At 48.6% G+C, this 26,486-nt stretch overlaps 1 protein-coding gene across 4 annotated transcripts in view; it reads right to left on the bottom strand.

Moving 5' to 3' along the window:
* LOC119445935 (kazrin-like) overlaps nucleotides 1-26,486 on the bottom strand; it is a 48,139-nt gene that overhangs the window by 14,633 nt on the left and 7,020 nt on the right. For all 4 annotated transcript variants that reach the window (XM_037710240.2, XM_049663737.1, XM_049663739.1 and 1 more), the window contains exons 4-10: nucleotides 25,401-25,572; nucleotides 23,430-23,690; nucleotides 9,153-9,430; nucleotides 5,498-5,610; nucleotides 4,966-5,125; nucleotides 3,489-3,665; nucleotides 1,249-1,415 (exon numbers count right to left, since the gene is read on the bottom strand). In XM_037710240.2, the coding sequence (XP_037566168.2) occupies nucleotides 1,249-1,415; nucleotides 3,489-3,665; nucleotides 4,966-5,125; nucleotides 5,498-5,610; nucleotides 9,153-9,430; nucleotides 23,430-23,690; nucleotides 25,401-25,572 (1,328 nt within the window). The remainder of the gene's footprint in view (nucleotides 1-1,248; nucleotides 1,416-3,488; nucleotides 3,666-4,965; nucleotides 5,126-5,497; nucleotides 5,611-9,152; nucleotides 9,431-23,429; nucleotides 23,691-25,400; nucleotides 25,573-26,486) is intronic.

Below are 26,486 nucleotides of genomic sequence, written 5' to 3' on the forward strand. Positions count from 1 at the left end.
TACTTATTCTCAGGGGTACACGCGCGCCGCTCTGTGAACTTTGCCGAGCGCCACTCAGACAGTCAAAGTGAAGAGAGAAAAGTGGAACCGTAAAGTAGGGAAGACGGGCCTAGAAGCCGGCAACTCGGTAAGGCAAGTGCTGTAGGTGCCCAATTAGGACGCCACGAAAATCAGCTCGCCGCCGCTGTTGACCAAACTTATTTGCCGAGTGGGGAGCAGGCAACGTTGGGTCCGTGGCCTGCGGTGTAAGGCTGCGCCACGTCGTTCTCCTCGATGACGGGAATCGTTGTTTAGAGTACCGAACTCGCGCCATCTCCTTTGGAGTGTACGTTGGATGTGCAGTTGCCTTACCGTGATGATTAGCGAAGCCGGATACGTAAGGGCGTGCAAAGAAGCAGCGTCACAACGTAGGTCACTCTTGACCGGAATGTACGTGGATCGTTCATCGGATTAACGCATATATGTGTTAACTACCTTAACTACCTTAATTTGGCTGACATGGCCAAGTTAAGGTATACTTATTGCACACTTCCATGCATCGCGCCCATTACTCCCTGCCCCATTTGGGCTCTGTTAGATATTTAAATAAATAAATAAATAAATAAATAAATAAATAAATAAATAAATAAATAAATAAATAAATAAATAAATAAATAAATACAGTACTATTTCTGTTGAGATGCACGAAGACTTCTCAACTTCGTACAGCCGACCTTTTCTATGTTTCTTTTTCTTTCCTTTTTTTCCCCTTTTTTTGCAAAGGGGCTCTAGTTTTATGTTCAAAGCTGTGGTATCCAGGGGCCGTTTTCTGAAACATTTCGCTTCGACGATAGCTCCCCCAGGCGACAATTTCACCTTCAGGTCGCACGCTGATTGGCTGTTTTAGCAAAATTGAATGAGCTGATTGGCTGGTTGAGCCCGACGTCATTAAATTTTGCTCAACCAGCCAATCAGCGCGCGCCTGAAGGCGAAATTGTCGCCTAGGCGAACTATCGCCAAAGTCCAACGTTTCAGAATACGGCCCCAGATAGCAGCTCAATATACTCAATATAGCTCAATATACTCAACAGTACTAAATGTAGCAGTTTCACCCGAAAGGCGAAGCATTTCCATTCATCCCCCCCCCCCCCCCCCCCAAAAAAAAAAAAAGCTTGTGTTGTTGAACGAGTGAGCAAACGAAGAAGTTCAATGCACATACTCCATCCAACAGCGTCATACGTGCGAGTATGTATAGCACCATATATATACCTGGCCGGCTGCACGAGGTTCTCGAGCTCAGTGGTGAGGTGCCGCCGGATGATGTTCTTGGAGACGGGAATGCCCAGCGCCTGGGCCATCGTGTCGGCCGTGAACGAAGGCTCCAGCACGACGAGGGCGCCGTGTACGCCGCTGTCGCGCAGGTTTTCCGCGTACTCCTGCGCAACACGAACGCATTTCGTTCTCTTCTGCGGTTTTAGAGCGACAGCTCTATACTATACTCGTGCAGGTACAAACCCAGAAGGTTCCGCAAATCTGACCTTGAAGCTCAGCCAAGGTCAAACTGGGACTTAGCCTGCCACTTCCCGTGGCTGCTGCGCACGCCGCGCGGGTGCCCATATCCTGAAAGTGATCGGCGATGTGGACAAAGTGCGCGGTCACGCGGGCCTCATCTTCAAAGCTATCTGCGATGCGTACAAAGTGCGCCGAGTGCTGGTAGCTTCGTATGCGCTGTGCTTTCGACGCTTAGTTCGCGCTGAAGCGAGACGCAGAATGAAGGTCAATTCGCTCGCTGCTGCTGCCGCGTCGAGCAGCGTCTGTGTCCGTTCCCAAAGCAAGCGAGACCGTGATATCGCTCGACAAACTTGGTTTAACCGCGTTCAACCACGACAAAGTTTTTCGAGTACCCATCAACGAAGTTAACCTCGGGCGGTATGACGCCTTACACTGGACAATATACGGAACGCAAGAAAGCTTAACGTCGTAGTATTGTACGGCACAATGCGAGCTACAGTGTGATGCGAGGTTACAGGGCTTAACTAAGTTCTCGTCGCTATCAGACGAGTTTCTTTTGGGTCCTTGGCCTGATGCAAAACAGCGCAGTCTTGATTACAAGTGCCACAGCCTTCCTGCAAGCCACTGGGCTAGACGCACAGCTTTAGAGATGCCACAACGTTGTGAACTTGTATATACGGTCCTCCTCCGCACACCAAATTCATCGTCATTAATCAGCCCTTTTCTTCCCCGTCCCTTTTCCCCAGTGTAGAGTAGCAGGCCAGACAGAGCAAGCTATATATAGTTCAGGCCGACCTCTATGCCTTTCTGTAAAAAATTTCTTGTCTCTCTCCCTTCATGCAACGTACTGCAGGGGCAAACTCGCGCCTTGCAACTCAAAATACTGTCTGAGTATTCCATTTCACAAGTATTACAATTCCTTCCAAATCAGCTTGCGACAATAGAAATTTACGTCGGGGCTCTATATTTTCAATGTATGGTAGCTCGCTTATTACGTAGACATCGTACTAATAATAGTACTTTCTGGGGCTGTTCACCTTATCAAAAAAATGGTACTGGACATCATTACGACAGGCCTGCCGCCGATTGCGGGTTATGTGCCAATGCTTTATTACGTAAGGTCAAGTTACGAAAGTGCAGTTTTGTAATAAATTTGCGCAGTACTTCAATATATCCCCCTCACCCGGTGCAATTTTCGTTAAAGTATTTGAATAAATCGAAATGGAAAAGTTCTTCGCAGATTCGGGACTTGTCGCTTTCTGTGTAGTATCCTGCTGCATTTTCGTTTTCTTTTGTTATTTTTTAAATTGCTTGTCATGTTTTGCTGTATTCTCTCTTCGCGCGTCGTATTTCAGGATAGGACATTTTTTTTTTTTTTGCAGCCACTAAGCGTCAGCGCTTACGTTTCGTAGCAAGAGGTCTGCCTTGCGAAAGCTCATTTGACTTTCAGCCTCGACGCCAACCACTAGTATACACATTGGCATGAAAAAAAATTAGACAAAAGGGGGGGGGGAGGGGGGGGGGAGGAGGAAATAATGAAACAAAGCACGACGAAAGTCAAATCACGTCGTCGTAAGTAAAAGGCTGGTCATATAAACAATGAGACAATGACTGCATAAGCGGGGTCTGTATCTCCTATAGATAGTTTTCATGTGACGTCACGGAGGCTGCTCTCGCCGCTCTAGTATACTTAAACATGGCGGCTACGACGACGTCAGTGCACCGTATTATTTGCTTTGCATTTCGACGGTGGCTGTTTTTACCCGGTTTATCACTGTTAAACGCTTTGACGTTCGACGCAGGACGCAGCCTGTCGCAGCTGTCACGTTTCCTGCTTACGCCGCTTCTCGACCTGCGCTAGTTCCCAAAGATGGCGTCCGCGATGACGTGTGTGCGAACTACCGATACTGGGACACGTCTCCACGTAAGTGTGAATTGTCTCGTCCGTATCCGGACTGTCCGGCCGCACCAGGATCCGCGTACGAGCGCGTGCTCACCCCGAGGTCGATGGACCGGGCCCACTGGATGAATCGCTGGTTGGTCCACACCAGGGGGTCCACGTCCAGGTGCCGGCAGTGCGCCCTCCTGTGCGCTAGCGCGCGCAGGTCGAACCGCAGGGCGCGCAGGAGCTGCACGCCTCGCAGGAGCGACGTCTGCTCGTGTCGGTTGGCCATCTGCGAAAGCAGCCATTCCGGTGTGCCCTGCTCATTAACGGGAAACTAATGATCTCCGAGGCAATAGAAGAGAAAGATCGGAGGCCTTTTTCTGGAAAGCCATACGGAACTACCTGTTTCCCGCCGCGAGTGGGCGCTAAGCGTATATATTCAAAAGCGACGAAAAGCTCAAATGCCTGTTTTTAGAACGCCGATGCAAGTCGCGTCGTTCGAATCTTGTGTCTGCCTTTTTTCCTCGAGGCAACGACGTGTTCTGAGGTATTCCGACGTCAGCGAAGGGGCCGGCCAATTAGTGCGAACATTTGATACTCTTTCTCCTTACAATATAGCCGTGTGGTCGAAGGAGCGCGGCCTCTGTTTTTTTTTTTTTTTTTTTGTCGATGAGCGAATACGCGATTGATTCGGGGAACTAAAGCTCGGTACATGATCAAAAGTACTGCGATTTGAAGAACTTTATTATTACTTCAATTTCAACTTCTCTTCGTTACACGGTCAGGCAAAAGCCGCGTCTCAGTCAAGACCGATTCTCGGTGGGCCTTGCGGCACCGTGTTGGTGGTCTCAATGTAGAAAGCGCTCATTAGGCGCAGTATATGTAGCTACACCGTAGATTTCAGTGATGCGCACAGGCGAGAGACAGCATTTCCTTTTGACAAAAAGTCGGATAGCGTGCAAGACAAGGTTAAATCTACAGTTCGTTTATTCAGAATAGGCTGGAATGTATACGTGTACCATGTGTCCCACGCAACTTGTACCAAAATTTTAAATTATGCAACTGCCACGTAGTTGAAAAAAAACAACAAAAAACAAGGTAATGTTGTTACCGTCGCTTGGAGGAAGTCAGTCTATTTTTTGTATTTTACGAAATTAATTTAATTAGTTACAATTATTAGGTAACTTCTCAAATATTATATTCAGCGCAAAAGTGTCAATGAGGAAACTGAAGACCACCCTGAAAAATTCCCGATCCAGCTTTCTGTTGCTCAATGCGCGTTACAAAAAAAAAAAAAAAAAGAAAAAAAAACATCAAAGCCAGAAATAAATCCCGCGAAACAGGAAAAAAGTGCCACGCTCTTGGTCGCGCGGCACTCTCTCGCCTTCGATCCCCCTCTCCACTTGTGACCTCACACACTTCCCTCCTCTCTCCACTCTTTCCTCCTCTAGGCAACCGACAGACGGCGCAGGCTTTTGGTTCGCATAAGCGTTCTGCTTGCAGACACGTTGAAAGCTTTCCTCCTCTCTTGAAATACGGCCACCGATCAGTATTGGGCATATACTTTGCAGCCGCGTGCATCCACTCACCCCTAGGCGCTTCTCGAGGTCTCGCCGACTCAGAGTGTCCAGGACTCGGCCGTCCACGAGCTGCGCGCGGAAGTTGTCCGCGTGCGCGGACAGGCCCAGGCTGGACAGCCACTCGCCGCACACCCACGTGTGCGTCACCAGGCACATCTTGGGGTACGGACTGCGTGGAACACGCGGTTCAGAACGCTCGTCTCGCACGTACGTACGTCGCGAGCGCTGCAGCGCCATATTGCATTTTTCTTCACATGCGTTAATAACTATGCGGCAAAAAGTAGCCGGCGTCTTTCATGGGAGCCAGCACCTGCTGAATTTAATTTATTAAATAAATGAGCGCAAGAGCAACGGGAAGATTACGATGCAAGGCACGACAGTCTGAAGCCGGCTACACTGCAAGATATCTGCAAAGTATCGTCACTTCGAGGTTCCCCGATTCGCTTTATTTCGCGTCAATACGGCATGTATAGTGGCAAATGCGCGCAAAAAAATAATAAAAGAGAGAAAACGATCAGAAGCAGCGCTATTCGCCGCTCACCATATAGAGGGTTCCCGGTGCTCCTCGATGGCAAGACGCAGCTTCCTCCTGTGCATGACGTTAGTGATGCCCAGCCCGGCTTCAAGCTCGGCGTCGGAAAGCTCCAGCAAAATCTGCATTCAAAGAAGGGAGTGCATTGACCTTAGGGATGCGCAGTACGCGCGCACAACCTAACACACAAATGCCCAAAGGAAGTGAGCGAGGTGACAACCGCCGTGGTAGCTGAATTGTACAGGCATCGCACGCGTAATCTGGAAGATGGGGCTTCGGCGCTCCCACCGGCGACAAATAGTTTCTTTCGTCCACTTTCGTTATTCCTCCCTTCGTTATTTATACCTTTCCCTCGTTATTTCTACGTGTCAACTAAAGAGCACAGTTAATATCTCTTTGCTTTCCTTGGCTTCATAATTGTCTATCGGTGTTACGTGTTAACGCAAGCAATCGAGCTCCCCTTGTATCCCCTCATTCGTCGCACTCATAAGGCTGGGTACGTAATAGACGCTGTGAACGTTTTAATTAGCGCTGCCTTGTTCTCTATTAACGTATAAGGTCTCCTCATTGGTCGGAATTCGGGAGCCGCTGCGATGAGCAATAGGAGACTGTCGTTGTAAGGTAAGTTTTTCGAGACCTATAGTACGAGGTCTGATGTGCTGCCTAACAGCGCATCCTCGTCTTGAGGAACTTGAGTCTTCAAAAGCCTATGGCAGAGGAACCACTTGTTGGAGAAAACTGGCCTAAATGGAAAGTTGCCATTATTAAACAAGTCGAAATTCATTATAGTAACGAAGTTTCATCTGACACAAGAATACCTTCGCTAATTCGATATTCGTTATAAGCATGCATTGCTTACGCACTGACATCAGCGGGAAACAGTTCAGGTTTACTTCGTTATATCCGATAATATGTCGTATCAGTGTTTGCGACAAGGTAGTTCGGCTGCTTGCATTGGTTTCATGAAGTGCTGCAACTATTCATTAGCGTACCTTCTCAATTCTACACGTGTGAGTTGGGGAACTTATCTAAGGGCGTGGAAATTCGCATGGGCATTGATGTCAATCTCGCTCTCTCTTAAAAAAAGAAAGAAAAAAAAGGGGCGCCGTAAGTACACTTTTTCGTGCTCCACGGGAGAGGTTGCGCCATAAACCTTGCGGTAAGACAAGACGGGGCTGAACATTATGGGAAAAACTACAGCGTCAGAGATGAGCAGTAACCGGTGCCACATATAGGCACCAAGATCTCTTTAAATGCAGCTACATAAAAAAGGCAAAAAGGGATTCTGAAAAAAAAAAAGACCTTCCGCATGCGTGCCTGCAACACCTTGTATTCCGCGAAGGATCAGGTATAGCCTGCAGAGAAACCTCACTTGTCCTTATCGCATTCTTAAGAGAGGCTAGTTTGATGGACATATGGTGAAACACTGCAGTGACATTGTAAAAGACGCTCGGGTGGAGCAACTGCCGGCCCTGATCGTCAGGCTAAACCCGTCTGTTGCTACAACCTCCCCCCCCCCCCCCCCCCCCCCCCACCCCGAAAAAAAAAAAGACGGATCTAGGCTTGCACCAACATCGACCGTACTTCGAAATCGATTTCTCTCCCGACGAGCGATCACATCCTCCACCCTGGCACGCGGCCCGTTTACTCGTCGAGGAAGCGGTATGGCGCGTTGACACTGGCGGTTCTGCAGAGCCGTCTCAGGCGTCACCTCATCACGACACCTCTGCGTCCTGACGGGAAGATTCCGAGGTCCGAGGTGCTTCTGACGCTGGCACCGCAATAGCAAGGAGCAGGATAAGACGACAAGCACAGTGCGTCTTCGTCGTCGACGGTTCTCACTGGATGGTCGCTGCCGTCTCGGTTGTGAAAGATGGCGGCGATAAGAGCCGACCTCGCTTGTCGAGCAGCACTAACGGCTATAGACAGAGAGCAATCGATCTTCGATATTAGTCGGCTCAATATATATAGCCCTATAAAGACGGTACGAAGGTTCCGAGAAAGCATGGAGGAGTGACAGCAAAAATAAATAGTGCCGCAAGATAAACGAAAAGAACCGAAGAGATCGGAATCGATCTCCACGCTCGTTGACATAATTGTGCAATCCAGGCGTTCATTGCTCTTTCGGTCGTCTTCACTGAGAAAGTTTGGGCCCCTGTATGCCCGTTTGCAACACAATTTTATTTTGCTCCGTCACCCATCAGTAATAGTTATATGGCGCACCTATCGTGATCAACCAAGCCGCCGTAGCCTTTTTTGTATGCTTTTCAGTGAGGCGCTGCAGGCAGCATGTGTATCTTGATGCATGGAAACAGTACGCTGCTGAAGCTGCGTGAGTACTGAAAACCAGAAATGGCGTCCATAGCGGCGCCTGGCATATATATATATATATATAAAGCACGCATAAGCGGCATTCGCTTTCGACGAACTCGACGCAGAGTATACGTTGCGTGTGTATGCAGTAGAGCAGCTCCTCGGAGAAAGCCAGACCTTATCAAAAGCGTCGGGGTTATCAAGTGGTTTTCAGAAATTCTTCATGTAGCACAGACGTTTATAAATATCTTCTAGAAGTACTTGCGGTCTTCTCGAGATAACGACGGAGTCTCAAACTTATCGAAGAGATAAGTGTTCATGAGTGCTGTTCGCAGTAATTGAGCTTCAGGAATAGAAGAGTCCACCGGAGTCTGCTGACATTGTTTTACAGCGGAGCTGTTAGAACCTCGCTATAATGATCATTCCGTCGTCCGCAGCTTCGCTGAGCTGGGGGAGAGAGAGCCGAGAGAGAGAGAGTGAAAGCAGAGTATAAAAATAGCATCGCGTAGCATAGCGGATGCGAGGTGGAGAGTAGTAGTGAGGCAGGTAGTAGTGGGACGCGCAGAGCTGCTGCCGACGCCGACCGCGTTTCGACGCGTTCGCGCCGAACGCGCCTGGTGTCCGTGACTGCAGCCGATGCCTCTGGCGGTGGCTCGGCAGGTTTCGACTAAAGTCCCTAGATATTTTTTTGCTTTCTTTAAAAAAGAGCAGAAAATCTAGGGACATTAGTTTCGACCAGTGAACTGGACACCCGTCGCTTCCGAAAGACTGAAGCGAGAGCTAGGGAAGCTGAAACCAAGCGTCGCAGAAGAGAACATCCAGAGTTTAGATTGAGGGAAGCCGAGAGTTCGCGTATAGACGAAGAAATGAAGATCCGGAGGCTCGTGAACGTGGTCGGCTGAATTCATCGCGATACTGCGCAGAACATCGCGAAGAAATCCTGAGCGCCAGGAAGTGTGTGGTTTGCCACTATTTTACTAGGCTTTCCCCAGCTCCGCTGGTTTCTGGTGTTTGCGATAAGCGGAGCCACGCATAATTTTTTTTTTACTTGCGTTATGTTGTTTTAATACGATTTGTACCAGTAACAAAGAAAATGACTCGGTCCGTGATACCAAGGCGTAGCCTGACTAATCCTCTCTCTTGTGGACGTGCGCCCTATCAACAAGGCAACAACTAAACAGTAACAGATAGACCGTGTACGCGCTGCTGCGAATGTTTCTCGAAACTGATCCTGTGCAAAAAAAGAAAAAGTGCGACTATCATTCTGCGCAATTAATCCCCTCCACTTTCTGTATCTTTGATGCACCCCTCCTCTCACCACCCCGTTTTCTTGTCACGCATGCGCACCCACCTTGCCGCTCTTGACGTTCTCGGCACACATGGGCCCGTACTGAGGCATGGCGAGCGCCAGCTCCAGCCAGGCGAGCACCGTGGGTGCCTTCCAGCGCTCCATGGGCGTCCCCTGGGCCTCTTCCAGAAGGCGGAGCTTCTCGGCCGCCTCCTCTTGTGTCAGTAGTGGAGGACCGCCCAGGCTGGGACCGGCGCCGCCCTGTGGAGACCACGAGCACCGCTGCCGCTGCTGCTGGAGCTGCAGGTGGTGGCTGTGGTGCTGAGGCGAGGACTCCGGGCCTAGCCAACGAGACCATGAGCAGGAAAAAGAAGTCGACATTGAAAAGTTACTGCTGAAACCTCATTTCTTTTCTGATTATAGAGTGGAACCCGGATATATCGAACCTACATATAATGAATTATTGTGTATAACGAACAGATTAGATATCCCCTTGAGAATGTTTGCAAATATTTCTGTTTAATTTTATATATTCAATTACTTATATATTGAACTTTTTTGTGATCCCCTTCGGGTTTGATATATCCGGGTTCGACTGTACTTCCTTTAGGAAGGCTATTGAACTCGAACCAGAATTTTCGGGAGCGACAACCAAACATATGTTTTTCGTTTATGTTTGAGTATAAGTACCTCGCTTTCACTTCGAAATCTTTGATCTCGCGATATCACATACAACATGCTGCGCCTTGAAAACAAGGCGAGAAGGAAACGCAAGAAGTCGTGCCGGCCAACTACGCTGACCACAGCATCTGTCCAGATAGAGGTGCCGGAGAAGTGTACTGCCCCATACGTATGTGATCCGCGATATATATGCTCACATTCAGGTGCGATCGGGGAGGGAGGGCTACCATCCCTATCGATGCCGACTTTCGACTCCACTATATACCTGGTATATAGTCGTAAGATGAATGCAAAACGTTAGCTCAAATTGTAACGAACGTTGAGAGCATTAGAAGTTGTACTTTCTATCCACGCGGCACCACACTGTGCCTGGCACTGCTCACACACCAAATTATCTCGGGGTAAATATCTTCCTGTACGGCTTAAAGGCCATATCGGTGCACGGTAAGACGGGCGAGTAGAGGGAATGACAACCTTCCTTTACTCGCTAAGGAAGCAGCATTAATTATACGCTACTACTGCGGCTCAGGTCACACACACACACACACACACACACACACACACACACACACACACACACACACACACACACACACACACACACACACACACACACACACACACACACACACACACACACACACACACACACACACACACACACACAAGCGCGCGCACAAACGTATATATTGCCACGAGACAGTAAAGGGGCTGCTACTGTCGGTCGGACGAAGACGACGGCGACGAAGTAGCCAGAGGCGCGTGACAGCCTTGCTTCCGTCGCCGCTGCTTGTCCAAACCTTGTATATAGCAATACTCCCTAAATAAAACGTTATCCCCGTAACAATATAAAAGCAAACTCGCGAGAAAGCAAACTCGCGAGACAGCATCGCGAGAAAGTAAAAAGTCTGCTTTCGCCATAGCGGGCAGAGTAAGTCAAGTCAAATATCCTGTCAAACACGGTACAGTGCCTTTAGCAGGGTTACCAGACGGGCCCCTGCTTAAGAGCTTGCTACCGAAGCATTTTACGTAGCATAAAAATATGCGCATTAAACAATACTGTGGCCATTCTTCACTCACAATTTGCAAATTAAGAAACTGTAATCACCATAAAATTTCTCCAACCTGTTTAATTTGTTACAAAAGCTCTTGCTAATTGCGAAAACTGTACTGGGTGTTTTTTTTCTCGATATATTGCTCTTGCTTTCCTCGGTGAAGCTCACAAAATATAGATTAGTTATTGCAAGAGTAACAATTGCTTCGAAACAGCTAAAGGACAACTATCCCGGCCACGGCGGCCGCATTTCGATGGCGGCGAAATGCAAAAACACCCGTGTACTTCGATTTAGGTGCACGTTAAAGAACCCCAGGTGGTCCAAATTTCCGGAGTCCCCCACTACGGCGTGCCTCATAATCAAATCGTGGTTTTGGCACGTAAAACCTCATAATTTAATTTTTAACTTCCGCGATCTTTAGAGCGTCCTGCGGCGAGCGTCGGCGTCGGTGGCGTAACCGAGCGAACGAGCAAAGCGAAAGACGAAAGCGAACGCGGATCGCAGCGGGGGATGAAAGACGCGAGGAGGAAAGCGGAGAAGAGGGTGCAGCGTAATCATGAGGTGCAAAGCGGAGAAGGGTATGGCGAAAGCGTGAGAAAAAAGACGTAGTGCGGCGACGTAGCTACGAGATGGCGCCAGAGTAGCGCACATCGCCTGGTAGATTTATCAGCGGTGGTTGCTGTGAATAACGCCCGCGCATCATCCACACGCTGGCTATCACGATCTCCAGATTAGCGAGGCAGTCACACAAAAAATACGCGAACTATATTCCACGAACTATGTTAAGAAGGGGAGGGCTCTCTTCAGCCTTCGCCATTTGCCAAGTTACTGTGAAAGAAAGAATAACTGGCAAGTCGGAAACCAGTCTATATCATTTTAGCGTATCATTATCTTCGAGGAAATCCTCAGCGATGTAAACTATAGCTAGTTTGCCTGCTCTATGAAGCTCATACATAACCTCATACCAAGGCGCCGGAGAACGCCGTGAAAGAATCTCAAGGTAGTATACGATGGTGCTTTGTGTCCATACTTGCACAATAATTAAATATCTAGTTATTGGGCACTGTGTCATGTTGTGTTTGTCTTCATTACCAGATTAATTACATGACCGGCTCACAGCGCATGCTCACGTTCATTATTGGCTGCAAGCATCACGAGAAAGGAAAAACTCTCCTTTCGCCATAGCAGGCGGAGTAAGTCCAGTCGAATATCCTGTCAAACACGGTACAGTGCCTTTAGCAGGGTTACTTGATTGGGTAATTAGATATCCAAATTGGGCTACTTCTCGTTCCAGTTGGCATAGAAAATTTGCTTTTGGCTTTGTGGCTATTTTTGGGTTACATTCCTTCCGAAACCGTTTTCTAAATGTTATTTGGAACATTTTTGATGGATTATTCATTGGCTACAGCTCAAGCCTGGTCGAATTCCGGCCGTTCTGCTTTCCGTAGATATCCGTGAAAGAAACTATTATGCAGATTTTCTTGCAGAAAAATAATTTAATTTGGTTAGAATCACGTCACAAAAATAAAGATTTTTGGCCACTTTTGAACTACTAAAGATTTTCGACTTTGCCTACCGTTTGGCTACTACGGAGGCCAATTTGGCGATGGGTGGTTGGAGTGATCTGGTAACCCTTGTCTTTAGCAGAGTGGACGTCCATAGCAAATCCCCGCATAGCGACGCCAAACGGAGCCACACTGACTATGTAACCCGAAGCTGAATGTTTGTGCTATGCTTTTTAGAGCGACGCTCTTAGGCGCCCGTACCTACGGCGAGCGTCGTCGGAGTAGGCGGCGTAACCGAGCGAACGAGCACAGCGAAAGATGAAAGAGCGAACGCGGAGAGAGGAAAGACGCGAGACGCGAACGGCGGAGACCAATGATAGCGGCCCCTTCAGTGACGTCCTTGCGGGAAACTGGGGGCCCGCCCGACCAACGTTACTAGAAACGTTGCGCCCGACCACTCGATGCGTACTCGTATCTGGTCTCAGCCGGACCGCTCGTTTCGTACCTATCGTCTGCTCGCTTCTGCTTTCGTTCGCGCTTGTTTGGTTAGCTTGGTTTGGTCTCGTTCGCGCTTGTTTCAATTGTCATGGTTTGCGATTGCTTTTTTTTTTACAGCAGAGCTGTTTATGCCGAGCTTAATCTGTCTGTCGTAGCCAGAAAAAACTCCGCGGAGCGATGACGTCACCTCGCGTTGCCTAGTCACCGCCGGTGCAGGTGTGCGCTCGCTCAACACCACCTAGATAGCACAAGGCGTACTCACTCCGATCTATGACGTCATGCTACCTGGCCCGAAATTTCCGTTGCCAAGGCTGGCGTGACGAAAACGGTGACGTCAAAATCACTGTTGCTTACGCGGGAGCATCCCCTATAGATTCTATGGCAGTCGGGCCAGGTAGCATGACGTCTAGATCGGAGTGCGTAGGCCTTGTGCTATCTAGGCGGTGTTGGCTCGCTTCGCCCTACACAGTCGCGGCTCCGCCGAGCTTCCGCCAGCTGCGTGCTACTGCGCATGCGGCGTGACGTCTTCCGGCACGTCTGCGCTCACCGCCTGTACACTGTGCATAGCTTTCGCCCCACTTCCCCTACGACTTCGCCACCAGCTGCGCACTACTGCGCATGCGCCGCGAGTCATACGTGACGTCACGGCCAACTGCGCATGCGCTCCTTCGTTCCGTATGAAAGCCGGTGCGCGGCGGCAGCGCGCCAAACGTAGACATGGAGAGACCAAGGAAGGTTCGCACTGCCGAGGAAGAAGCCGCTTACAAAGAATGGTGGCGCGCTGCTAAGCGAGGACTGCCAGTGTCAACGCCGATTGGACTGTGTGATTACTGTAGCGGTGCGACTTGGCGCCGCTACAGTAATCAGCACGCCACACTTCGCCTTGCATCGCTTTGCATCACTACGTAAAACTTGACATTAATTTGTTTAATTTAGCATCACTTTGTAAAACTTAGCATCACTTGGGATTACTTCGTATAACTTAGCATCACTTCGTATAGCCAGGACCAGCTACGAACCGATCAGCTTCGCTGTGGCTTCAGCCTTGCGTCACTAGTGCAAGCTACCCCAAATTGTTTTTACAATGTTCAGTATAAACCGAGACGTTCTGATGGAAAGGTTTTTGGAGACAGTGCGTCATATTCTATTCTGTACGACAAGACGGACCCTGAATACAAGGACGCGCAGGCGACATCCAGTAGCTCATTCTCCTTGACTTGGGAACGCGGCGACGCCGCAACTAAAGAGAGCACACCAACCTGATTATGATCAGGGGCAACGATGTCGTTATCTTCATAAGACATGACTCGCGTCAAGAGCGAAGGACGAAGAACGCAAACGCAGCGCCGACCTGTCAGCAGACGAAGGAAAAAGCACGCGACATCTCACATCTACAAAGAAGAGGGGCGATTTTCATGCTGTCACGTGACTGCTGCAGCGGCTCGTCGCCAGTTGTGGCCGCCCTGCCGCAGCTGCGTTTTAACGCCGCGGGCGCGCCGCACGCGTTTTACCGCTAGTGTGTATGGAGCTTTCTGTGGCGACGATCGCTCAGAGGTAGCGCCAGAGTAGCGCGCGTCGTCTGTTCACCGATGACCCCATCCATAAGGCATGCGGCGAGCGCGTCGAAACAAAGCATTGCATGAGAGAATGTCTGTCTGCGGCGGCTGCTCTAAATAGCGCCCACGCGTCACCTACGCGCTTCCTCTCGCGATCTCCCGATAAGCGAGGCAGTCGCGCCACACTTCGCTCCGTTTGCAACGTGCCGCTCGAGGCAGATTGTCCGCGCCAGCCAATATACCACGAAATAAAAACATGTATATAGAGCTGCGCTCAAATTTCGCATAAGGGATTGTGTCGTAATCGTCGGTGAATCTTTTTTTCACGGTATTGAACAGAAGTGTCAGAAACAAGTCCCATGCACAAACAAATGTGTACCTCACGACTAGTGACCGGATTTTAGGCAAATGCCTTTTTTGTTCCTTGTACTCCTATCGCTCCACTTTGATATATGAGCATGAATTAGAGGTTTAGAAGGGCTCTTATAGTGTTTTTATAGTGCCTATAAATGTCTATTTCGGCGTTTGTGCCTAAATGCCTATAAATGCCTATTTTCGGCGCCTATATGAACACTATTTAGCCTCAAGTTTCGCTTTCGAGGGCAGTTAGAGACCTTTATTCATGTTACCGGGCAACATTGACTGTTCGGAACTCTATGGGGGTCAACCTAGTCCTTTAGTGCAACCAACTCCCGGAATACAACTGCTAGCAGCATTGAAATGGGACGCGCCGGCCAGCATACGCCGCCGCGCTGACATTGCGCGAGCGGTTGGCGAATGCGAAACCGCGGAGAGCCGTCAAGGGAAAGGAGAGTGAAGAGCAAAAGAAGAAAGAAAAATGTGATGTGCACGCGGCTTTTGTTTTGCTTGTAATTTACTTTTTAAGGTGTTCACCGTCGTCGGGCGTTCCTTCTCAGCGTACGAGATCATTTTCAGTGACAAGAGGCACAATTTTGAATCGAAAAATCTGGAGATGGTGGTAGTTTGCTACTGTTTCCACAATCTTCACAGTGATTCTTAGACTACGTTCCGCGTGCTCTCCAAACATATTTCTTCAAACATGTGCACTTCACATGGGCGGAAGTGTATTTGGCAGTGTTGGGACGTCTGGCTTGTACAATTCCGATAATGTCATTGTATATGAGAAAATTACGAAGAGTTGTACCTAACAGTCCTCATGTAAGAACATGCAAATTTCTTAATAAATCATAGTCTCTCTTGCATTTGTTATTTGTCTGTTTTTGTTGTGTCTTAATTTAATTGCGTCAGGCAGACATAAGGTATCGGTTTTTTTTTATCAGTATTCCCAGCTTTCAAGTATTCTTTTTCGTGCCTGTTTCACTATATGCGACGCTCGAGTACAGTGGCCATTGAACATGAATATGAGCAGTGTGCTTATTGAATGAAGCCAATTGATCGTCATTAGTCTAGCAGTTTTATGGGACAATTGCACGGCTATGTTCAACTGTTGGTGCCTTTGTGCCATCATAGACAATAACATTTCTTGTTTTCCTATCGTAGATATAGGCCGCGCACGTCTTCGTTTGAAATTATTTGCATTTATGTAAAAATTTATTGTGCTTATATTTACGACGTTGGAGGCCTAAAAAGTTGTTTTGCCTGCCTATTTTTGGCGCCTAAAACGCGCTTTTTTAATGCCTAAAGATCCGGCTTCTACTCATGACTGAAGGGGGTATGTTCGGTAAATAAAAAAAAAATCATATCAGGGACGTCACTCGTAAAACGCAGAGGACCATTTCTCGGGAAGAATAGTGCGAAGCCTCCCCCGATCCGGTTTTCAGAGAAGGTTCAAGTCCTGGCCCTATGCCTACCTTCCGCGAGTGCGACTCACCATTCGAACCCTCCCGCACAAATCGCCGCCTCCTACCGCGCCTCCTAAGGCCTGCCTAACACAACGGAGAGTTGACGTCACTCCGTCGTCTCCCGGCGCGCACCTGCTTCATCGCTCGCTCGCGAGCGCCAGCTGCGCGCCAGCGCTCGTTACATGCTCTCACGTCAGCGGCGGAGGCGTTCGTAAGATGCGCTTCGTGCGCCATCCGCTAGGGGGCTACGCAGTCGCGCCCTCCTCGCCCTCCATCGCTCCCTCACCCGCTCCTCTGCGCGTGCCGGTTTCCCGCCCGTTCCGTTCGCCATGGAAGTAAACGACGAGGATGCCGGGCAAAGTGTTGTGTACTGTCGAGTTTCTGACGACGAGGGCGCCGGGCCTAGAGTAGTGTAGTGTAGTGTAGTTTACACCGTTTACATCAAGAATTCACCAGCATTCTCTGTGTCGTACTTCACGTTAATAATACAAAGTTAACACAAGGGGAACACAAAGCTAACCCAAACAGTACACCCGGGTACACCAACGCCTAGGTGCCAGTGCCACTAGCAGACACCCAAGTGAAGGATTAGGGTCGTTTCTCATTTTTTTCCACGCCTAAAAGAACACCCGCAAAAAACAAAGTGCCGCGTGACAAGTCGCGTGGCACTATATGGCACTTGCATATATATTTTTGAATTTTGGCACAACTTAGGTAAGACACCTGGTTAATTTAGACAATCTTGAATATTTATTCAGGCACACACCACGCGTGGTCTTCGCGCACTGCCGCGGCGCGTGTCCAGAGGGTAGCGCAAGTGAGGAGCCAGGATGCAAGTCGCACGTGAGGCGTTTCGGGGGTGGCAGTACGATGTGTCGCTACATTCCTTCATTGCTAACCGTATTAACGTCTACATTCATGATGAGATGCGTTCTGCCGGCGTTTTTGTTTAACATTACGAACGCTGAAAAAAAAAAAAGGTGGGGATGAAGAACAAACATCTCACCCTGTAGGGAAGCAGAATTTGCGTCCGCCACAGTGGGAGGCGTACCAACATTTTGCAGTTAAGTTAATCCCATTCATAGAGGACGTGTGAAGTGTGCCCAGTTTGATGCGTGCCCTGATGTCAGCTCCGAAATTTGGAAGTCCATAATACCGCACCTCACGCGTTCTATATACAGTCGAATCTCGATAATTCGAACTCGAAGGGACCCGGAAATTTGTTCGAATTAAAAGAAGTTCGAATTAAAGAAAGGACGTATTCTTTAAGTATTCGAGCACCATAGCACGATGCATGAACGGTGCGAGTCAGTGAAATATCGCGGCGTGCAATCCGCCCACGCCAGCCAACGCTCGGTTCCCGATAACGGCAGCAAACGAAACTTCAGGGAGCGGACGGCGCCGGATGTCGACGTGATTGGCTTAACTGCAAAATGTTGGCCTCCCACTGTGGCGGACGCAGATTCTGTTTCCCACCAGGGTGAGATGCTTGTTCTGCTCCCCCCCCCCCCCCCTCCTTTCTTTTTCGGCATAACCCATCGCATCATGAATGTGGACATTCATACGGTTAGCATTGAAGCAATGTATAGCGACACACCGTACTGCCACCCCCGAAACGCCTCATGTACGAGTTGCAGCGTGGCTCCTCACTCGCGCTACCCTCTCGGTGTCGCGAAGACCACGCGTGGCATGTGCCTGATTATGTATTCAAGATTGTCTAAATATACCGTGCGTCTCAAGTACCTTGTGCCAAATTCTTTAAACAATATGCAAATGCCACGCACTTCTTTGTCTTTTGCGGGTTTTCTGTTGGGCTTTGAAGAAGAAAAAAATCTCTTACGTAGCACGTATTGAGCAACAGAATGCTGCATCGGGAATTTTTCAGCACGGTTTACAGTTGTCTCATTGACGCTTTTGCTCCGAATATAATAGTTGAGCAGTTGATTAATTAATAATAACTAATTATGGAATGAGGCGAAATACAAAACAAATGTCTGACTTGCCCCGAGCGAAGGCAAACAGCATTACATTACCTTGGTCCGGTTACGGTGGCACTTGCATATTTCGAAATTTTGGCACAGGTCACGTGGTAGCACCGAGTATATATGACGCGGTTGCGATTCTGACCGGCACTGGAGGCATTCAATAATTATTTTTTTTTCACACTGAAGAGCTGCACATACCAGGTGGCCCATGTTGGCGTCGAAGATGTTCATGTAAGTGTGGCACATATACTCTGTGGCACATTCTCAATGGCTAAAGTTGGCGGCACAGAGGCCGATTGAAGGGCGGCACGTACTCAGGTTTATGTACTAAATGACTCGAGTCACTGAGCCGCTTTTCTTATCATACACCGTATGACGATGACGGCTTCAGATGTGCCTACGTACCCCTGCACGAGCACACTCATAAGGAGTTGTAATACTATCAGCGTTCACCAGAACCGCAGTCGATCGTGGATATGAAGTTGTTCGGGATGCGGTAATGGCAGATGTTGGGTGTTTCAGATCCGATGTCGGTGAATTGTGCATTTGGCCCAGGTCGGTGTTCGGTCTGGGTGGTTCGTTCAAATGGGTCCAGGTTGACCGCGACACACTGATCGAATGGTGCACTTCCTGGATAAGGAGGCCTTCGAGGCACCGAGGCAGTCTTATGCGAGAAGACGGCGTGAGAAAGTCCTTACTTGTGGACGTATTGCTCCATCACATTGCACGAGTGCTAATGTCCAAATACGGAAGCACCCGTTGCAACTGTGAAAGAGGTCAGCTTGTACACAGAGTTGACTTCGGGTGACCACAGAAGCGTCGTCTTCTAACGGGGGTAAAGAGTACGGGAGTGGAATCGGCAGGGTTCCCCTCTCCCAGTACTGCACGCTTCCGCTGATCGGGGAGCCCGAGAGAAGCCTTGCCGATTCTCTCACGGCTCTGCGGTACGCGGAAGGAGGCGGCGATTTGTGCGGGTGGGTTCGAATGGTGTGTTCGAAACTCGCGGATGGTAGGCATAAAGGTCAGGACTTGAACCTCCTCCGAAAACCGGATCGAGGGAGGCTTCGCACAATTCTTCTCGTGATGCAGTTCTCTGCGTTTTACGAGTGACATCCCTGGTATTGAATTACTTTTTTTCGCGCTTGTGCGCGCCCCTGATCGCCGCATCTGCCTGCGTATTTTGTGTATTTGTGCTTTTGTGAGCACGAGTTTTACTGCCTGCGTGCAGGCTTGTGTGTGCGTGTGTATAAGATTGTGTATATAGACTCGCTTACTCCAACCAGCCGGCAAATTGAAAGCGCATTTCTGAATTCGCTCTAAAGTAGATGACGTATGAGGAGTTGAGAAGAAGGGTGGTACCGCCAAAAGCTACGAGCCCTCCACGCGGCAAAGTTGGACGCGTGATAAGTTGCCCCGTGAGGTGAGCAAAGCACACGCCTAACGTCGTCCCTGTTAAAGTTTGATACAGGGCCCATATTTCGCTGGCTTCCCAAAATAGCTGACTTTGTAAGCATCGTGAAAGGCGCAGGGGTTGAAGTAAAGAAATAATCGGGGAACATAAGTGTGTGGAAAGGAGAACTATAGCCATATTTTTCACTCATCTACCCGTAAGTTTGGTTATTAACAGACAGCCTGGTCAGTGCATCTGCAACGTTTAAGAATGCATTTTTTTCTTCCCTTGCTTCTCTTGGCGCTCACGGTTTGGCACTGTGAATTCTTCATGCTTCTTAATTCTCTTACTGCTGGGATTGAAGGAAGTTGGAATACCAAGCCGACTACAGTAACTTAGGCAGTACGTTAATTATTAGACGCCAGTCTACTAACACTACGTGAGCTATACGGAAAATGGCCAAAGAAATCCCGCTATATGCGGTGGTTACATTCCCCAGCCAAAGGAAATGGCGAAAGGATATACAAACATCTTGCGCGTTCCGGAGTCCCCCACTACGGCGTGCCTCAAAATCAGAACTGGTTTTGGCACGTAAAACCTCATAATTTATTTTAAACATCTTGCGCACTTGTAGAACTATGTGTCCCGCGTAACAAAACCTCTGGCATCTTCAAAAAACATGTACGCGCGATGTGAGATGCACGGTGATAAACGGAAAATTTTGGTCGAACTTTAGTCTATCTCCGAAAGACTGAAACTGAATAGAATTACCCATTATCGGGAATAGGGTGTACTCCTGCGCTACAGGCTGCGTGGCTGAAGGTCGCGTCACCAGCTTTGCGCGAAAAATGACTGGTGTCGATATTATGAGCACTGCGCGCGATTCTCGTAAGCATGTATAGTGTATTCCAATACTGCGCACAATATGAAGATAAAATTCAATGATGAGTACAAAGAGTTATCGCTCGGTTATGTACTGTACTTGTCGCGAGAACTTTTACGACATGTCAGTTAAAATTTATTGTACAACGAAGCTACATGCATACCTCTAGTTGGTTGAAAAATTTCGTGGCGTAAACACAAAACTCTAGGTTAACAATTGAATGCAAACGGCACATCTTTCTTTGCAATCAGGTATACAACACACACACACACACACACACACACATATATATATATATATATATATATATATATATATATATATATATATAATTAGTAACGTCACCACGATTTCATATAAAAAATGAAGACCCGTCTAGGAACTCATTCCGTTTATTGGAAGACTACCATGGGTAGACCACGAAAAGTAGACACACCAGAAGAACAGCGTGAACACAATCCTCGACCATATGTGGTGTTTGATACACCTTCTCTAAACATTCACGTTCGCAGGGCAGGATGGCGGCCAATTTTTTGTTAGTCATTCACATTATGCGTTTCCTGACTTCTCTCGCGCCTGACGTACTATAGAAGCTCTTGTAACATCTCTGGAAAATAACTGCGGGCTCCTTACTCCTCTGAAGAAAAACAGGCGAGTTTGCACTCGGTCGTGCAAAGCTTAGGCACAGCGAAACTGTCGATCCTCAAGTCTTACTGGCTGCTTCTGCTATAGGTAGTAACTTGGTTCGCTCTTTCATCTTTCGCTGTGCTCGTTAGCACGGTTACGCCGACGACTCCTACGACGCTTGCCGTAGAAACGGGCGCCTAAGAGCGTCGCTCTAAAAAGCATAGCACAAACATTCAGCTCCGGGTTGCATAGTCAGCGCGGCTCCGTTTCGCTTCGCTGTGCGAGGATTTGCTATGGACGGCCACTCTGCTATAGACAAGGGTTACTAGATCGCTTCAACCACCCATCGCCAAATTGGCCTCCGTAATAGCCAAACGGTAGGCAAAGTCGAAAATTTTTAGTAGTTCAAAAGTGGCCAAAAATTTGTATCTTTTGTGACGTGATTCTATCCATATTAAATTAATTTTCTGCAAGAAAATCTGCATATTAGTTAGTTTCTTCTACGGATATCTACGGAAAGCAGAAGCCAGGAATTTGACTAGGCTTGCACTGTAGCCACTGAATAAGCCATCAGAAAGGTTAGAAATTAAATTTGGAAAAGTTCCTGGAAAAAATTTAACCTCCCCCCCCCCCAAAAAAAAAAGAAATAAAAAAGAAATCAGGCAAGTTTGCACTCGGTCGCGCAGAGCTTAGGCACAGCGAAGCTTACTGGCTGCCACTGCTAGGTATTGAATTGGCTGCTGCTAGGTCTTAACTTAGTTAAACTACGCATGGGGGAACGTATTCTCGAGTGATCATTTTCGGAGGTACCTTCCCTTTCGCGACATTTCGCGTGACTAGCGCTGGACGCGTCGGCGCCTCCGAGCGACAGCGCTCCTGGCATGCCGCAAACGCAGGCAGGCTAACCAAGGTTGGCACCGTACCAAGAACGCTGTTAAGCCCAGACCACACGTACGCTTGCAAACGCGCGCGAGCTCGCGTCCGCGCGCCCACGCATGCGCAGACAGTGCGGCACGGCTCGTACGCGTCGAAACGCGGCGCGATCTCGCTGATCAGCTCCTCTCAGTTATCGCGCGCCTGGGCTGCCTCGCGTCGGCGCGCCTGGCTACGCAGCGACGGCGCAGTACATTCAACTCTCAGTTAAGCAGAATTATACCATGCAGGAAAGTGCTGCTTCTTCACTTTTTGTGCTGATCTAACAGCTCCAAAAAGATAACAATTACGTTTATAAATATCGAAGCATTTTGAAGCACTGCCAACAACGAAATACGAAGTGGCGTCTGCCAGGTGTAAACAAGTGAGGCCGCTGTCGCGCGTATTTGTGGATGCAAACCGCCATTCCTCGCTAGGCGCGGCAACCGCAAGGCGCGCAGACGCGAGCTTGGTCTGGGCCTGGGCTTTACCTGCCGACGCCGAACGCGTTGGAGGCTAGCCGCACGAAAACAATCGGCCATCTTTTTTTTTCTCCTGGCTCAACGCGCCGCGGAGAGAAGAGAGGCGGGGGTCGGGAAGGAAAAAGTTGTCGCAGTTTCACCCGAAAGGCAAAGCATCAATTGCGATAGCAGATTTGTAGAGAGCTATACGGAGTAATGATAGTAGCTTTACCACCTGTATAAACTTGGACATGCAGCAGCACCGGCAACACGCAGAACTGTTGTCGACGCCGTCGGCGTTTTGCCCGCGTTCGCTCAAAATGCGTGCGGCGTTGGTGACTGTTGCCGGAGCTTCTGGGAGCGGCTCGGAGGTTTTCGAACACATCAGAACGGGACACTCGTCGAGCAGCGTCGGAAGTCTTTACCACCTCCTCGCCTCACAACGTTTTAATATAAATAGGCACTTGGTGCCGCAGCTAAACGTCGCCTCCCTTCCCTCCCCCTCCCCCTCCTCCCACGGCTTTTCGCACGTCGGAAGAAGGCGTGTTTGCTCTACATATATGGTGATTGTAAAGGAGGAAAGAGGCGCTTAATTCTTCAGCCTTTCAGGGAGCACGGCGCAGAACGCGCGTTTGTTCTCCGCCGTGGGTTCACTACTCGTGAAAGCGCGCGTCCCTCGCGCCCTTCCACTCGCACATACAGCGTTCGGCGCGCGGCGACGATTTCATCTCCATTGACGTCATACAGAACCTCACGGCGACGCCGACGGCAGAAATCTGCTTTGGAGTGCCCATATAATTGCTATCGCAATAAAAAGCTGGCGAGGAGGAGCACGCGGTCGCCTGTGGCTCTCCCCTCCCCCTCCCTTTTTTTATCACTACATAGAACATACTCAACATTTTTGACGGAACCTGCTGAAAGGCCCTTTAGCTAACAGCCTCCAAAGAGATGTATAGTCACTCACCCGTCGTGGTGCCGTAGAGCGCCGGCTCGAGCGCTTTCCTCTGGCGCGCCCTGAGGAACACCCTGGAGATGGAACCCCAGGGTGAGCGGCCGTCTCGGCGCTTCTTGGGCTTTCCAGGGGCGCCCCGGGGCGTGCTCGTGTCCGACGAGCCGCTGCTCTGGTAAATCTCCTCGGCCGATCGCGAGAGGCCCGGCAGCGCGGAAGCCGAAGCCGCCGACACCGGAGACTTCTTGGGGCTGTCCATGGCACCGCTGCTCGCCGCTGCCAACGAAAGGGCACAGGAAAAAAGGCGAGGAAACGTTTATTAAACAGCCACTAAACAGTAAATTACTTTCATGCGATTCAGATAAAGCCGCTAATTATCGTTAATGTGTACAGGCTTGGTGAACCAGAAAAGACGCAAGACGGACGCTGACGCCACATTGAAGTACAACCCACACGAGCACGCCATGACGTCATGGATTTTTACAGCGTCTGTTCGGAGCTAGTTAATTTTAACGCGACAGCGTTAAGGGCCCCGTGTCGCAGAAAATACGGCGTCGGCGTAAGCGCCGGCGTCGTTGGCGGAAATAATCATGCCGAACCACATCATCCCGAACCACCCCGACCGGGCTGGCCCTTCGCGTGGCGCAAGGCGTTAGTGAACAAAAATTGAATTTATCAAAGTAGAATCTGTCAGAAATATCGTTAAGTACGACTTAACCACAACATACAGACGTGATAGCGTCGGATTGTAATTTCAATATACGAGAAACAAAGCCTGATAAGCGGTCAGGGATCTTTGAGTGCTATCGCGTTCCACTCTTAAAGGCGAAGCTTAAGCGTCCTACAATTTTTTTCATCGATAAAGGTGAACTACATTGTTATTCAATAAAGGAACGACATAATGAACTTTGGCTGTCATTTAGAGTGAATGTCAAAGGAACGACATAATGAACTTTGGCTGTCATTTAGAGTGAATGACAATTATACCGTTTGCTGTCATAGAGAGTGTGAGTGAACTATTAATTGATTGAAGTCATAATTCATGCGAACTATTGTGTCTCCGCGGCTCCTCCAAAAACAATCCATTCGTCAATTATCGAGGGACGATAACGCGAGGTGGTATATATTGAAATGTTTTGGCAATAAAGTACATTTCGTAAACGTGCTTACAGACAGCGAATACAAGAAAATACAAAAATAACAGTAAGAAAATGACATATTCTGAAGTTATCGCTATTAAACAGAAGTGCATAATTCAAGTCAATTGAACAAACAAATAAATAAATAAAGTAAAGAAATAAAGAAATAAAGGACAATGACATACTAACTGTTAATACAGGAACACAATAATATCACTTTCAGTAAAGGTTATTAGGGCTTTCAGGGCAAATCGCCGTAACACTCTGCCCAAGCAACTTTACTATGCCAAAAGGACCAACTGGCAGCACCGTAAGTGCCCTGTTACTCCCTTCCATGCCCTACTATACTCTTGTGCGGAACTACGGAAATCTGTTTTTTCCGCCTTTCTGTGCTTTTAGTTTTGCTTGTCCTGCGATGTGGCCGACGTCAATATAAAGGCGTCGACCTCTCCTTTAATTAAATATCAATAAAGAATAGTGCGGTTTTCAACTTGGCTCTCCGGGAGGCAGGCCATGTCAGTAATACACTCGTGAGCATTTGAAACTGGCAGCCGTCAAATAAATCTCTGGTGATGGGAGACTTGCATACTTGATCACTGAAATGAAGAAGCGCTTAACTGGCTATAGGCGGTCGCTTTTAATAACACTGGTACGTACACTGAAGAAGGTGCAACAGAAATAAAGTAATGCGTGCTTTAGTGGAACCAGATTAACGATGTGTGGTCGGGTTTTCAATAGTTAACTCGTTGTTGGAAGTGTGGCAAACAGTGAAGTAGAAGAGCAGTGTCAACGTCTGCTAGTTTTGTATTCTTGTGCTTGGAGACATGCAACTAACTCGTCCGTATACCGTGGTGGCTGGGGCTGGAGTCGTATCCCAGGGTGACCACGGGTGGCTCGCTTCCAAGAGCAGGACTGCGGCAGCTTCGTCGAGACAGCGTGCCTTGCTGGAAGCCATTGCTGCTTCCAGCGACGCCCTGCAGGCTCTCCACGTCTGACAGGTACGTCAGCTTTTCCTGAACCTGCACACAAGAGTGTTTCCTTTTTAAGGCGAAAGCCTTAGATCTCTATGTTTCAAGGTCGCGTTGTGAGACGTACAGAAAGTCACGAGAACCAAGGAAGGCTAGACGTGAACCAAAGCATGTCCGGCCAATGATTAATGATTAGAAAATTTATTTAATGATTGATTTGTGATTGGAATAAGGTGGATTATGGTGGATTAAGGTCGATGAAGGTGGATTAAGGAGGATTAAGGTGGATTAAGGTGTACTAGGGTAGGTTAAGGTGGAAGGTCGATTAAGGTGGATGAAAGAGGAGTAATTAAGGTGGATTAGGGTGGATTAGGTGGATTAAGGCGGAATAAGGTAGATGGAGGATTAAGGTGGGTTAAGGTGAATTACAGTAGGCTTTACAAGGCTTTCGTCTTCGCGTCTCTTAGGCGACAGCTAAGTACGCCTGGGAATTTTTTCCGTATTCAGGTCTCTATTACTTAGAATGGAAAGATCGAACGAGAAAAAATCAGTTGCGTTAGGTACCAACATTTGTTCCATAGTGGCCTTTTTTTACTTGGGTTGCCACACGGCATAACGTCAGTGTGAAAGTAGCGTGCAGGCCCGTTTCATAGAGGCACTGCAATAGTGGCTTTTTGCCGTGTAACTCTCCTTCACAAAGGTTCTTCGATGACCGATATTGCCCTCGTTCAGCGCAAGTGAACGCGGCGCGTGGCCTGTATGCGAGCGAGCGGACCATGCATAAAGAATGTAGTATAGCGATAGTTACGCACTAGTTTCAGTGATAACGTTTTAATATTGCTACAGAGTGAACGCTGAGCATCTTCAAGCACTGTTCGAATACGGAAAAGTCAGAAAAAAATTTGGAAAGAAAAGAAGTAAGTGGGGGGTCAAAAGCGAGAGCACGCCCGTGCACGCGCACACAC

The sequence above is a fragment of the Dermacentor silvarum genome, chromosome 3, assembly GCF_013339745.2.
Source record: "Dermacentor silvarum isolate Dsil-2018 chromosome 3, BIME_Dsil_1.4, whole genome shotgun sequence".
Classification (NCBI taxonomy): domain Eukaryota; kingdom Metazoa; phylum Arthropoda; class Arachnida; order Ixodida; family Ixodidae; genus Dermacentor; species Dermacentor silvarum.